The sequence below is a fragment of the Lactuca saligna genome, chromosome 8, assembly GCF_052625555.1.
Source record: "Lactuca saligna cultivar CGN05327 chromosome 8, ASM5262555v1, whole genome shotgun sequence".
NCBI classification, from domain to species: Eukaryota; Viridiplantae; Streptophyta; class Magnoliopsida; order Asterales; family Asteraceae; genus Lactuca; species Lactuca saligna.
In genome coordinates, this window is record NC_136424.1 from 59,041,645 (window position 1) to 59,054,218 (window position 12,574).

General features: G+C 32.2%; 1 protein-coding gene across 2 annotated transcripts; it reads left to right on the plus strand.

The window, feature by feature from the left end:
* Positions 1-1,109: 1,109 nt before the first annotated feature.
* On the plus strand, positions 1,110-5,886 carry LOC145010782 (uncharacterized). Of its 2 annotated transcripts, XM_078969316.1 has the most exons (11): positions 1,110-1,375; positions 1,482-1,613; positions 1,722-1,859; positions 1,962-2,012; positions 2,098-2,187; positions 2,295-2,441; positions 2,580-2,690; positions 3,006-3,107; positions 3,552-3,890; positions 4,105-5,008; positions 5,502-5,886. In XM_078969316.1, the coding sequence occupies exons 1-10, from the start codon at positions 1,283-1,285 to the stop codon at positions 5,005-5,007; spliced, it is 2,106 nt and encodes a 701-aa protein (XP_078825442.1). In that variant the 5' UTR covers positions 1,110-1,282; the 3' UTR covers position 5,008; positions 5,502-5,886. The 2 variants fall into 2 exon arrangements, with proteins under 2 accessions (XP_078825442.1, XP_078825443.1); XM_078969317.1 differs by lacking the exon at positions 1,110-1,375 and having other exon boundaries at positions 1,487-1,613; positions 1,727-1,859.
* The last annotated feature ends 6,688 nt before the right edge of the window (positions 5,887-12,574 follow it).

A 12,574-nucleotide genomic window follows, 5' to 3' on the forward strand; every position in this document is an offset into this window, starting at 1 on the left:
ATGCAGGCCCAAAAAAAAATATACGAAGAAGAGGATGAAAATTTAGTGAAAACTTGCAATGAACACTAGCGTGATCCATTTTTCTTTTTTATCAATTAAATTTACCAATAAATCAACAAACGAGTAGAATAAATCGATTAAATAGGAACTCAATGAACACAACGGATTCAATGAGCAATAAATAATGATGAACAACAATATTTATTTTAGCAAAAGAAAAAAACAATTATCAAGTCAGATGATGAATGGAATCGATGTGGGAATACCTCATTAATGATTATCCTACGTAAGATGTCACGTGAGCAAAATCTAAAGAAAACTCATCATAAAGACTGAATGCGTATAAAACCAATAATTACTTATTTTGCAATATATATATATTATATAGACACAGACACACAAACTAAGAACTTAAGTTGGAGTAGTCGATCAGATTATAACATGAAATTGCCGGTTATAAATATGAAATGTATACAAAACAACAAATTAAGGAGTTTATTTTACAATTAATAATAACTAGTTGTGAGATCCATGTAATAAATGGGTTAATTTAAAAAAATAATAATTATAAAAGTAAAAATATTGGAGAACTTTAAATTTGTAATAAAATATGAAAAATAATGAATTATTATAATTGAAATGTTTTTTATCTTTTAAATTTAAACAAATAATTTAAATAAATTAAAGAAACTAATAAACTTTAATTTGAGTATTTTAAAATTAAAAGGTAACATAATTAATGAAATTGATATCTATTTGTTATTACATTTATTATAATTATTATATTAAAATATTATGTTGAATTTAATAAAATACAAAACTCATAAAACGACATTGAAAAAAAAATTAATTCAGAATAATCATAAAATTACTTTTAACAAATTAAATAAGAGTGTAACATACGGTATAAAAAACTTTTATTTATTAGAATAAGAAAAGAAGATAAGAAGATTAGAGTAGGTGATAATAATAATAATATATACAAATTAAGAACTGTATTATTTTTTTGGTCGTCTTCCTAAAACTCTAAATTGAGACCCGACTACCCGACCCAGCAAAATACGTTCAAATACACCTACTACTATTTTACTTTCCAATTCCAAGACGCGTATATTCCCCGTTTCATCGTTATATTATTTATTTTCCAAGGCGCGTATGTCGCTTTTCATCTTCTTCACTCAGAAACCGAACTCCACTTAAAGACACTCATGTGTTGGCCGGCGAAGGTTTTGGATGCTTAGATTTGACAATCTAATTTCAACTATAGATTTAATAACTATTAATGGGAGCCAGTAGAAAGCTTCAAAGTGAGATCGATCGAGTTCTAAAAAAAGTTCAAGAAAGTGTTGATATTTTCGACAGTATATGGAACAAGGTATGCGTAAATATTTTTAATCTTCTCTGAATTACGGACGTTTCTGGTTTTTGTGTAATCTGATTGCTGAAGGTTTCATCATTATGTTTGGATTTTCGTATTTTAGGTTTACGATACTGACAATGCCTATCAGAGGGAAAGGTTTGAGGCTGAATTGAAGAAGGAGATTAAGAAACTTCAAAGGTACAGAGACCAGATTAAGACATGGATTCAGTCCAGCGAGATCAAGGATAAGAAGGTCATTTAAGATCCCCCTTCGTATTTCTTTGTTATTGCACTTGAATCGCCATGAACGCGTTGGTTAACCAGTCTAGTTGCCTTATTTCGTCTACCTCCTTCCTCGTAGGTTAGTGCCTCTTATGAGCAGGCTCTGATGGATGCTCGCAAGCTTATTGAGCGAGAAATGGAACGATTCAGGATCTGTGAAAAGGATACAAAGACAAAAGCTTACTCTAAGGAACGCCTGGGACAGCAGCCTAAATGGGTAGCTATTGCCATTTCTTTTAGTCTTTTTGCACATGATACAGAAACTTAATTAGCATACATGGAAATCACCTTTTGTCATTGTAAACTTTATCTTTTGTAGGATTATAAGGAGAAAGCTAAGTCAGAGACTAGAGATTGGTTGAACAATACGGTATGAAACTATGCTAAGGATTTGAAGGCCTATCTTTGCTTTAATGCTTGAAAGTTGGCACTGATTCGTGCTTGTAATTGTTTAGGTGTTTGAGCTGGAATCTCAAATCGATGGATTTGAAGCTGAGATGGAGGGGCTATCTTTAAAGAAAGGAAAAGCATGGCCTCCGAGACTGGTAATATGATGAATACTAGATTCAATTTCTTTAAATTTCACCTCATAATTAATAGACACCATTTCTATAAAATTTACCTTACATTGGATACGTATTTTGTTTCATAGAGACATTTAGAGTCATCAATTGCTAGGCACAAGGCTCATATATTGAAGCTAGAGTTGATATTGAGGCTGCTGGATAATGATGAATTGAGTCCTGAGCTAGTCAATGATGTTAAGGACTTCACTGATGACTATGTGGAACGAAATCAGGTTACATTTTATTTAAATCCTCTCACTTTTTATCAATTGTATCTTTGAGGTTCTCGATGCTTTGTCACCTTTGTCAAATTGAATATGAAGAAGTTTTCAACCAGCATTTAAACCTACCACAAATCGTCTTTACCGCAGGAGGATTTTGATGAGTTTGAGGATGTTGATATGCTATACGACATCCTACAGCTGGATAATATAGAGGCGCTAGAAGATTTTGCTATTAGTGGGACATCTGGCCTCATTAAGGTACATAATTTCTATTGTTGAAAACCCTACATCCAACATCCAAGTTATATATAATTTCATCATCCTCATATATCAGTTACAAATTAACTTACTATACAATTATCTTGTCATAACATCAGAGGAGCCATAATCATCGCCATTTGTCATCAAATTTAATTAAAATTACAATGTACTCTCTCGTTCTTATCAAGTTAGGTAATGCACTAATATTGTACATTAGCCCAACATTAGTTCCAATTTGTGAACGCTATCATTTTCATGCAATGGATTCTTACCTGAGAATTATCCGAACGATTTAAATTTCTTTTTATTCAGGTTGGTGCAAGCATGAACAACATTGAACACAAATTTCAAGCTACAAGTCTCTTTCCGGTAATTGTTCCACTGACAAAAGAAGGAAAACAAAATGGTTATAAGGTAATGCATATTGTTTTTTATTGCTTTATACATATACATATACATATACATATACATATACATATACATATACATATACATATACGGATATGCATACGTTTTTATGGTTTTTAAAGCTTATAATATATTAGTTTTTGGGATGATGACATTGATCACTATAACTTTTTAAGTTTATTATGAATTTTGAAACTTGTACATAAACATATACATACACACATTTGATTTTTATGGATTTTGAAACTTATAATATTGTAGTTTTTTGGGACGATGACATTGACTCTAACTTTTTAAGTTTATGACGGACTTTCATATTGGTTTTTATGGCTTATATAAAATATCTTATAATTTATTATATACAATGCAACATTGAAACCATTTTGTTCCTGTATCACACAGACTTGATAAAACTGAAGCAATAAAATTGAATCACAACCTTTTATTCAGGTCGGTGCAGACATGGACAACATTGAACAGAGATTTCAAGCCACATGTCAAATGCCCGTAGTTATTCCACTGACAGAAGAAGAAAGAAAACAAAATGAATCACAACCTTTTATTCAGGTTGTTGCAAACATGGACAAAGTTGAACAGAGACTTCAAGCTACACATCAGTTGCCAATAGTTGCTCCACTGACAGAAGAAAAAAAACAAATCGAATCACAACCTTTGATTCAAGCTGGCACAAGCATGGACAACACTGAACAAAGACTTCAAGCTACATGTCAGTTGCCAATAATTGTTCCACTTCCACCAGAAGAAGTAATAAAACAAAACGGTTATAAGGTATAACACGCTTATTATCTCATCAACTGATGCATCTCACTAATATGTCTAAAGTTATTATTATAAAATTAATCAGGAAGATATTGCTTAACACCTGTGAGCAATAGTAGAACCGAGTAACTGATAAAACGTCGAACAAATTTGAAAAAAAATAAAAAAAAATCACATTATAGTATAGTGGTAGTTTCCTAACAACAACCTCATTGGACTTCAGGACTTCGATCACTTGAAGATTCCTCACGGGACATTACTTATGGCAACTAACAACTTCAGCAAAGAGTACGTGATTGCGAAGGGTGGATTTGGGTTGGTGTACAAAGCCCAAAATGAACATGGAATTATCGCAGTAAAGAAGTTGGATCCTAGGTTTGGGCAAGGAGAGCGTGAATTCATGATGGAGATAGCAATGCTTTCAGCTTATACACATGAAAACCTTGTTTCTCTTGTTGGATTTTGCGATGAGGGTGATGAGAAAATTCTTGTTTACAAGTATGAAAGTAATGGGAGCCTTGACCAACATTTACGTAGGAAAGATCTAACTTGGATCCAACGTCTTCGAATTTGCTTAGATGTTGCCCAAGGGTTAAAGTATCTTCATAATGATATTGGAACTCAACATAGAATTTTACATCGTGATATGAAGAGCTCAAACATCCTATTAGATGAGAATTTCAGAGCTAAGATTTCCGATTTTGGGTTGTCCAAAGTAGCTCTTGCAAATGTGCCGTGTACGGTTCTTATCTCCAAAGTTTGTGGCACGCCGGGATATGTTGATCCAGAGTACTATAAACATGGCATTCTAACACAAAAATCCGATGTTTACTCTTTTGGGGTGGTGATGTTTGAAGTCTTGTGTGGAAAGCTGGTGGGTGTTTCAAAGCATCTTGATGAACCATTTTCAGCAGAATTACCTCAAATTTGTTACAAAGAGGGAACCTTAGATGTGATCATTGATTGCGATCTACGAAATCAAATGAACTCGGCTTCCTTGTGTACGTTTTCAGCCATTGCTCATCAATGCTTGAAGTGTCGTGGTCGAGATCGCCCAACAATGACTCTGGTTGTGGAAGAACTAAAGAAAGCTTTGGTTTACCAACAAGTTGTTTCCCCAGAATAAGGTTTATAACGTTCTTAGCTTTTATTATCTTTTTTTTCCTTTCATAATGCTTATTGTCAACATCAAGTTTTATTTTATCGAAAACTGCAAAAATGTTCCTTGTGGTGGGAGAATCTAATATTTTATTAGAAGTCATGTTTAATAGTGTGTTCCAAATTACAAGTTCAAATACATTACATATGAATTTTGGGCAAGTATCATAGTCAAGTGGGGTCCAAGCACTCAACTTGGGGAAGTGAGTATCCGCCATTCGGGTGGGTGGGTGGATGTAGTGGGACCTTTCTCATTTTAATGATAGATAGATATTAAAAAAATGTAAAAGTTAAATCAAAGGGTATAATTGTCTTTTTAGTTTGGGATGAGTACAAAGCCACAACAAAATTTGCAATTTCCAAACTTGTTGGACCGTGCCCAAAGAAAAAAGCAAACCATAGGGACCTTTATTTTGTGTCTGTTTCATGTAAAATTTATTTCCTATTTGATTGTTTTTATAGGCATCAAGTGGATTTTTGGTTAGAAGTTTCCCCACTCCCGAAGCTCCTCCATGCCTCGATGCCTACATAGTTGTAGAGGGTAAATATAATCCGCTTGTTTGGCACAGCCATATGGGGGAAATATTGTAAAACGTCCATCTACTATCCTCCACATGATGCAAGAATGATCGCAGCTATGTGGGATCTACCAAGCACTTGAGTGCCATGTGGTATTTGATTATGCTTTGGTTCGGTGGTATCCTTGTTATCTCTAAATGCTCATGGTTTGTTGAACATGTTTCTTGTACTGCGGGTGTTAATTTTGTAACATGTATAAACATCACACAACATATTATACATATAAATTTAACAATTGTAAATAGAAACAAGTTCATAATTAAGTCAACATTGTTCATTGCATTATGATATACAACAAGTACCAAAAAAGCCATTCTCAGACAATTTAAACTTGATAAACATCTCATAAAACTAAAGACAATTGTTACAGTTTCAACAACAAAAGAACCCCCTTTTCCCTTCGAAAACGTACATCACCCGAAATACACCTAATCATTCATTAGATGCTAAAAAATAGGCAACACACCAAAGAAAAACTACTTGTACTTCTTAGCATCTGCACTACTTGGTGGAGCTCATTCATGGACCTGACTAACCGGGAATAACTTCTACAGCTCCTAGACACATCGGGGGACTCAACCATCCTACAAAACACAACTGATTCCACTTCGAGAACAAAACTAGAATCTCCTACCTGGATTGAGATTCAGGATGCCAATACTACTGCTTGGGTACCAGATGCACATATCACCATCTTCAAAATAGCTTCATGAAGCAGTTACAGAGAGAGGATAAGGAAGAAAGAGATGAAGAGGGAAGGAAAGGAAACTCTCTTGGCTTTTTACTTATGCATGAGATGGCTCACAAAGGAAATGATATATATATATATATATATATATATATATATATATATATATATATATATATATATATATATATATATATATATATATATATATATATATATATATAGGTTTAGGTTCTATGGAAAACAAAAAACCTTAAAAAAAAACCCTAAAAATCATAAAAATGCATAAAAAACATACTTAGAGATCACAAAACTTTTTTTTGAATTTTTTTTATAAAAAATCGCAGCTTTTTATAAAAATTCGCTGAAAAAAAATATAAATTTTTTTTTTTTTTAATTAAAAAAAAGTTTTTTTTTTCCAGCGATTTTCTTTAAAAAGCTGCGATTTCTTCTTAAAAAATGTCAAAAAAAAGTTTTGTGATCTCTAGGTATTTTTTTTATGCATTTTTATGATTTTTAGGGTTTTTTGTTTTCCAAATAACCTTTCCCTATATATATATATATATATATATATATATATATATATATATATATATATATATATATATATATATATATATATATGAAAAGTGAATATGTGGCTGTCATTTATGTAATATTAGGTATAGAACCATGAAAATTGATTTCATTTTGATTAAAAAAACACATTTTTTTTCATTGTTACCTTTTTCCTATTGCTTTTGAGTTCATATTATTTTTGAGCTCACAATTTATCCCCAACATCTATGTCTTTTCAATGTGTTGTTTATATTAGACCTCTAGTATGGTGCATAACTTTCTTTGACACCTACCATATCCCATATGTATACTTGCATGGTTCTTTTTTATGTGTTATGGGAAGAAGCTTATTGGGTTTTTAATGAACAATTTCATTCTTTCACTATGGTTTGTGGTGAAAAATTAAATATTTAAACTTAATAAAAATATGTAAAAAGCCTATCATCTAGTTTTATAGAGGATACAAGAAAGATGGTAGATATATTTGATTGCATGTTGTTAAAACTATGTAATTATTTATGGTTCTATACCTAATATTAGGTACATCACAACCACATATTCTCTAAGCCATATATATATATATATATATATATATATATATATATATATATATATATATATATATATATATATATATATATATATATATAAAAGAAAAAGTGAATATGTGGTTGTCATGTACCTAACAACAGGCAATCAAATATATCTACCATCTTTCTTGTATCCTCTATAAACTAGATGATAGACTTTTTACATATTTTTATTAAGTTTAAATATTTAATTTTTCACCACAAACCATATACATTATCAACTACCTATATGTCTTCATATTCAAATTAATATAGAAAATTATAGTGAAAGAATGAAATTGTTCATTAAAAACCCAATAAGCTTCTTCCCATAACACATAAAAAAGAACCATGCAAGTATACATATGGGATATGGTAGGTGTCAAAGAATATTATGCACAATACTAGAGGTCTAATATAAACAACACATTCAAAAGACATAGATGTTGGGGATAAATTATGAACTCAAAAATAATATGAACTCAAAAGCAATAGGAAAAAGGTAACAATGAAAAAAAAATGTGTTTTTTTAATCAAAATGAAGTCAATTTTCATGGTTCTATACCTAATATTACATAAATGACAGCCATATATTCACTTTTCCCATAAGGAAAAGTGAATATGTGACTGTCATGTATGTAAGCTTAGGTATAGAACTTCTAATTCTATCGTTGTTTTGATATAAAACTATATGGTTTAAATACAAATTTTGAATTCTAAATATGATCTACTTCCTATTTTTTTCAATTTTAAATATCATATGTTTTCAATTTTTTATATCCGTTATCTTTGATCCTTTTTGTTTCCTCAGCTTATATCTTAAAAGAAATTATTTTTCAATTATTACTCTTACTTTGACATTATTGTATTCCTTTTCTCAATTTCCATCCAAATGAGAAATTTTAGTGTTAATAAATTTTCACATTCAATGGATATTAAAAAGGAAGAAAAACATATATAAATCCATGGGGAAAATGGAATTATATGCCAACAGTTACAGCATAGATATGCCTTTTTTTTTGTTTGGAAGTTAACCAAAATTTACCATGTGTTTAAAAAAATAGACGTAAATTAAGAAAATTATAATTAGCATCAAATTAAAAATGTTTTAAATCAAAATTTTAGCTAAAATTATGTAATTTTGATAGGTTCTATATTTAACTTTACATACATAACAACATATTCACTAACCCCATATATATATATATAGTGGAAAGATCAATAGAAAATTCAGAAACCTAAAAAAACCCTACAAACCCAAAAAAAACTTATAAAAATACATAAAAAAAAAAAATACTTTGAGATATCTATTCTCTTTTTTTTTTTTTTTGCTTTTACTTTATAAATAAAAAAATCGTATATATAGCAACATTATCGCTGAAAAAAATTTAAAATAAATTATTTTTTGGGTAAAAGTCACTGTAACCCAACAAACTTACGTGTTTTGGTTTAAAAGGTCCCTCAGCTTATTTTTTTGCCTTCTAAGGGTACGAATTCATGTTTTTAAGATTTAAAAGGTCCTTTTGAAAAAAATGAAGGGGTCATCCGGTGAACCCCTTCCTAGCCAGCAGGTAAAGTCAATTGTTAAAGTCTTCCCTCAATTGACACTGTACATGACTTACAATAACCCTAAATTCAATAGCGGTGACCATGAAATTAACGAAGACTCCATCTGCTTCTCATTTTGTATGAATTACATCACAACAAATCGGAGGTTTAAATCAGAAAAGATAGCATCGGTCTCTCTTCCGATTTCAATCAACATTCTTCACTCTGTTCTTCATCTTTTTTGTTATTGACAGAGTAACCTAATCATAAACATCAAATCTGATCGACGACGGTGTTTGTGTGTGTGTGTCTCAATTTAATAATTGTTATCCAGAAACCAATCGCCACCCTCATTTTCCTTTGTTCACCACCAATTTGTTTAGGTATCAGATTGAATAATCGTCTTCATTAGATCACTAATATATACGAAATGGGGGGCCTTCGTCTTAATTAGATCGGGAAGGGAAATTGATGCGGACGGAAACAGGAAACGATGGGTGATTGTTTGTGGCTGATCAGCGAGCACCGGTCAGGGAAGGAAGATGAAAGTAGTAGGCAGTTGCAGTCTGTCTCCATCTTTAACGATCAGGTAACGAATGTACAGTCGAGGTCGTTAGGGAACTCTGACGTTGGCTGGTGATCGCGAGAAGGGGAGGGCGTCAATCTTCGGCGATGGCTGGGAGGTCATGAGGAGGGGTGTCGGCACTCTAGGGCTGCTCCAGTGACTTCTTTCTTCTTCTGGTCCGATCGACTGCAACATAGGAGGGGACGAAAGGTTCATCGGAAATTGAACAACAACGATTGAGGGGTGGTTGTGAGGAGCTCGATCGAGCAAGGAGTGCTTAGATTAATCCCCAAAGTTGATGACGAGGCAGAAGTCTACTAGGCTCCAAGTATTGCTGACGAGGCTACATGTCATCATTTTCTAACCTATTCGGCAGATCTTACCGGTTATAATGGGTTGTTTACCTAAATTGGCCGGTAAAATACAAGTTGATGCCCTTAGAAATCAAAAAAAAAAAAAAGATGAGGGACCTTTTAAACCAAAACACTTAAGTTTGTTGGGCTACAGTGACATTTACCCTTATTTTTTTAATATTGTTTTAGAAACAAAATTTTCAATTTTTTAGCATATATATATATATATATATATATATATATATATATATATATATATATATATATATATATATATATATATATATATATATATGCAATTTTAATGCTTATAAAGTCCAAAAAAAAGATTAGATATCTCAAAATATTTTTTTCTATGTATTTTTATTGATTTTTTAGGTTTGAGGGTTTCCAAAGATATATGCATTTTCTATTGATTTTTCTCCTCTCTCTCTCTCTCTCTTTATATATATATATATATATATATATATATATATATATATATATATATATATTGTTAGGTGCAATTTGGGCACCTTTTTGCGCACCTTTTAGTCCCATTTCATGCATCTATTTAGCACAATTGTTCTTTCTTTTTCTTGCATTTCATCATATTCATGTTAGTCTTTAGAACAACCTTATTTGCACACCTTTATGTCTTTTTCAGGTAAACCGGAGGTTGGAATGCGCTTTGGGAAGTGCCAGGAAGCATTGGTGAAGATTTCGGGATGATCGGGCGAACAACGAAAAAGTTGGAAAAATCAAGTTTGGATTTGGAGTCAGAGAGGTACACGGGGCGTGTTGAATTTACACTGAAAAAGTGGGCACGGGGCGTGTTTGATCAAAATGGGAGCTGTTGACCATGCTAAACACGGGACGTGTCAGTTTAGTGAAAATCAACACGGGGTGTGTTGTTGAACACGACCCGTTTCAGTTTAGCCTATTTTAACACAGGCCGTGTTCGACCCAAAAACCAACTTTTGGCGGTTTTTCCTATCTTTCATATTACGGGTTGAGGGTCATTTTTACACACACACAACATATCAGAGCACCATTGGAGAGGAGAATTCGAAGGTTTTTGCAAGGGTTTGTCCGTCAATCATTTGGGAACATTAATTCTTGTTTTTGTAAGTTGTAATTACACTTAATTTCATCTTTTAGACTTGTGATCTTGTTCTAGCCATATGTGGCTAGAACCCTAGTTTCTCCAATTTCATGTTTTGACTTCTTGGTAGTGATTTCAATCATATGACATGATGTTTGTTCTTAATTTCCATCTAATGAATTTGATTTTGCTTCAACCGAATGTTTGATTCTAATTGTGATTCTTATTGGCCATTTGAATTAGGGTTAGGTCATTCAAGTTATCTCTTTTACAAAATCCGTAATTGTTTTGTGAAATTGAACAAGTAACAAGCATTAAATTGATCTGTATTGAATGAATTTAGTGTAAATCTTATTCATACACTTTTACACTCCCGACCTTACGAGGAGTATTAGGTGTTGTTGGGAACATTTACATAAACCTTCATGCAACCTTATAATCTAATTCTAAGAGCTTGTTTAGATTAGGTTAGTAAGGTTAGGGTTAATCAAAGAGATTATTTTGGTTAATTAATGTGGTGAATGAGAAGTGTTAGAGCTTGTTAACACTTTCAAGTACCAACTTAGATAGAATTAAGCAAATATTATGTTATCTTAGAATCACATTGCTAAGTTTTCATACATGAGGTTGGATTCCTTACCATTTTTGGATTTAATTCACTCTTTTAGTTGATAACTTGTGTTTTTAAGTGTTTGTTTTAATTATTTTATTCTAAACCCCCCTCTTTACTGTTGGTGACCATAATATCTTGCGCAAAGAGGTATAGACTAATTATCCTGTGTCTCTGTGGATCGACCCTACTTGCCTTGTACTACCTTTTAATGCGATATAGTGGGATTCTTTTGGAGTATATCGTACCCCATTATTTGTTGGGTCTGACATACCTAACATATATACATATATATATATATATATATATATATATATATATATATATATATATATATATATATATATATATATATATATATATAGTAACGCCTGGTTCCTGGTACGCATTTAACTTATTTATTTATTTATTTTGAAAGAAGAACTCGACGAGTTGGTGGCCCTAACTCGTCAAGTAGAGGGCATAGTATTTGCGGGGTTTGAGCTATCTACCCAACGAGTTAAGAGCCTCAGACTCGACGAGTAGCTCGGCCAGAGGGAAACCCTAAGTTCAGGGTTTTGCACCCTATTTAAGCATCTTAATCCCCACCATTGGCCTCATTTATAGCCTCCTTGTCCCAAACCCTAATCCACGAAACCCTAGAGCTTTCCTTGAGTGTGTGAGCCATTTTGAGTGATCTTTGTGCATTTTTGAAGCTTGTGAAAGAAGAAGAAGATAGAGGGCTCAAGAGGGAAGGATGATACACCCCCGAACCAGATGGCGGAAACGTCCGAGGGCTATTGTGACTCAATTGAATACCATCACAATGAATATACATGAAACATAACATCATTCATCACCAAGCATTGAAATATTACAACTGGTAGCGTTTACATTTAGTACATTGTCTCATAACATTACATTCCCAAAAAGTAGATTGTTCGATACTAGTTAAACAAACAACAAGACATCACTGAGTACATTTTTCCCTTCGATTTACCT

Bases quoted from the DNA above. Each gene is read 5' to 3' on its own strand.
- LOC145010782 (XM_078969316.1), top strand. From the start codon at position 1,283: ATGGGAGCCAGTAGAAAGCTTCAAAGTGAGATCGATCGAGTTCTAAAA. The intron at 1,376-1,481 runs GTATGCGTAAAT...TTCGTATTTTAG, and splicing joins TCGACAGTATATGGAACAAG to GTTTACGATACTGACAATGC. The intron at 1,860-1,961 runs GTAGCTATTGCC...TATCTTTTGTAG, and splicing joins TGGGACAGCAGCCTAAATGG to GATTATAAGGAGAAAGCTAA.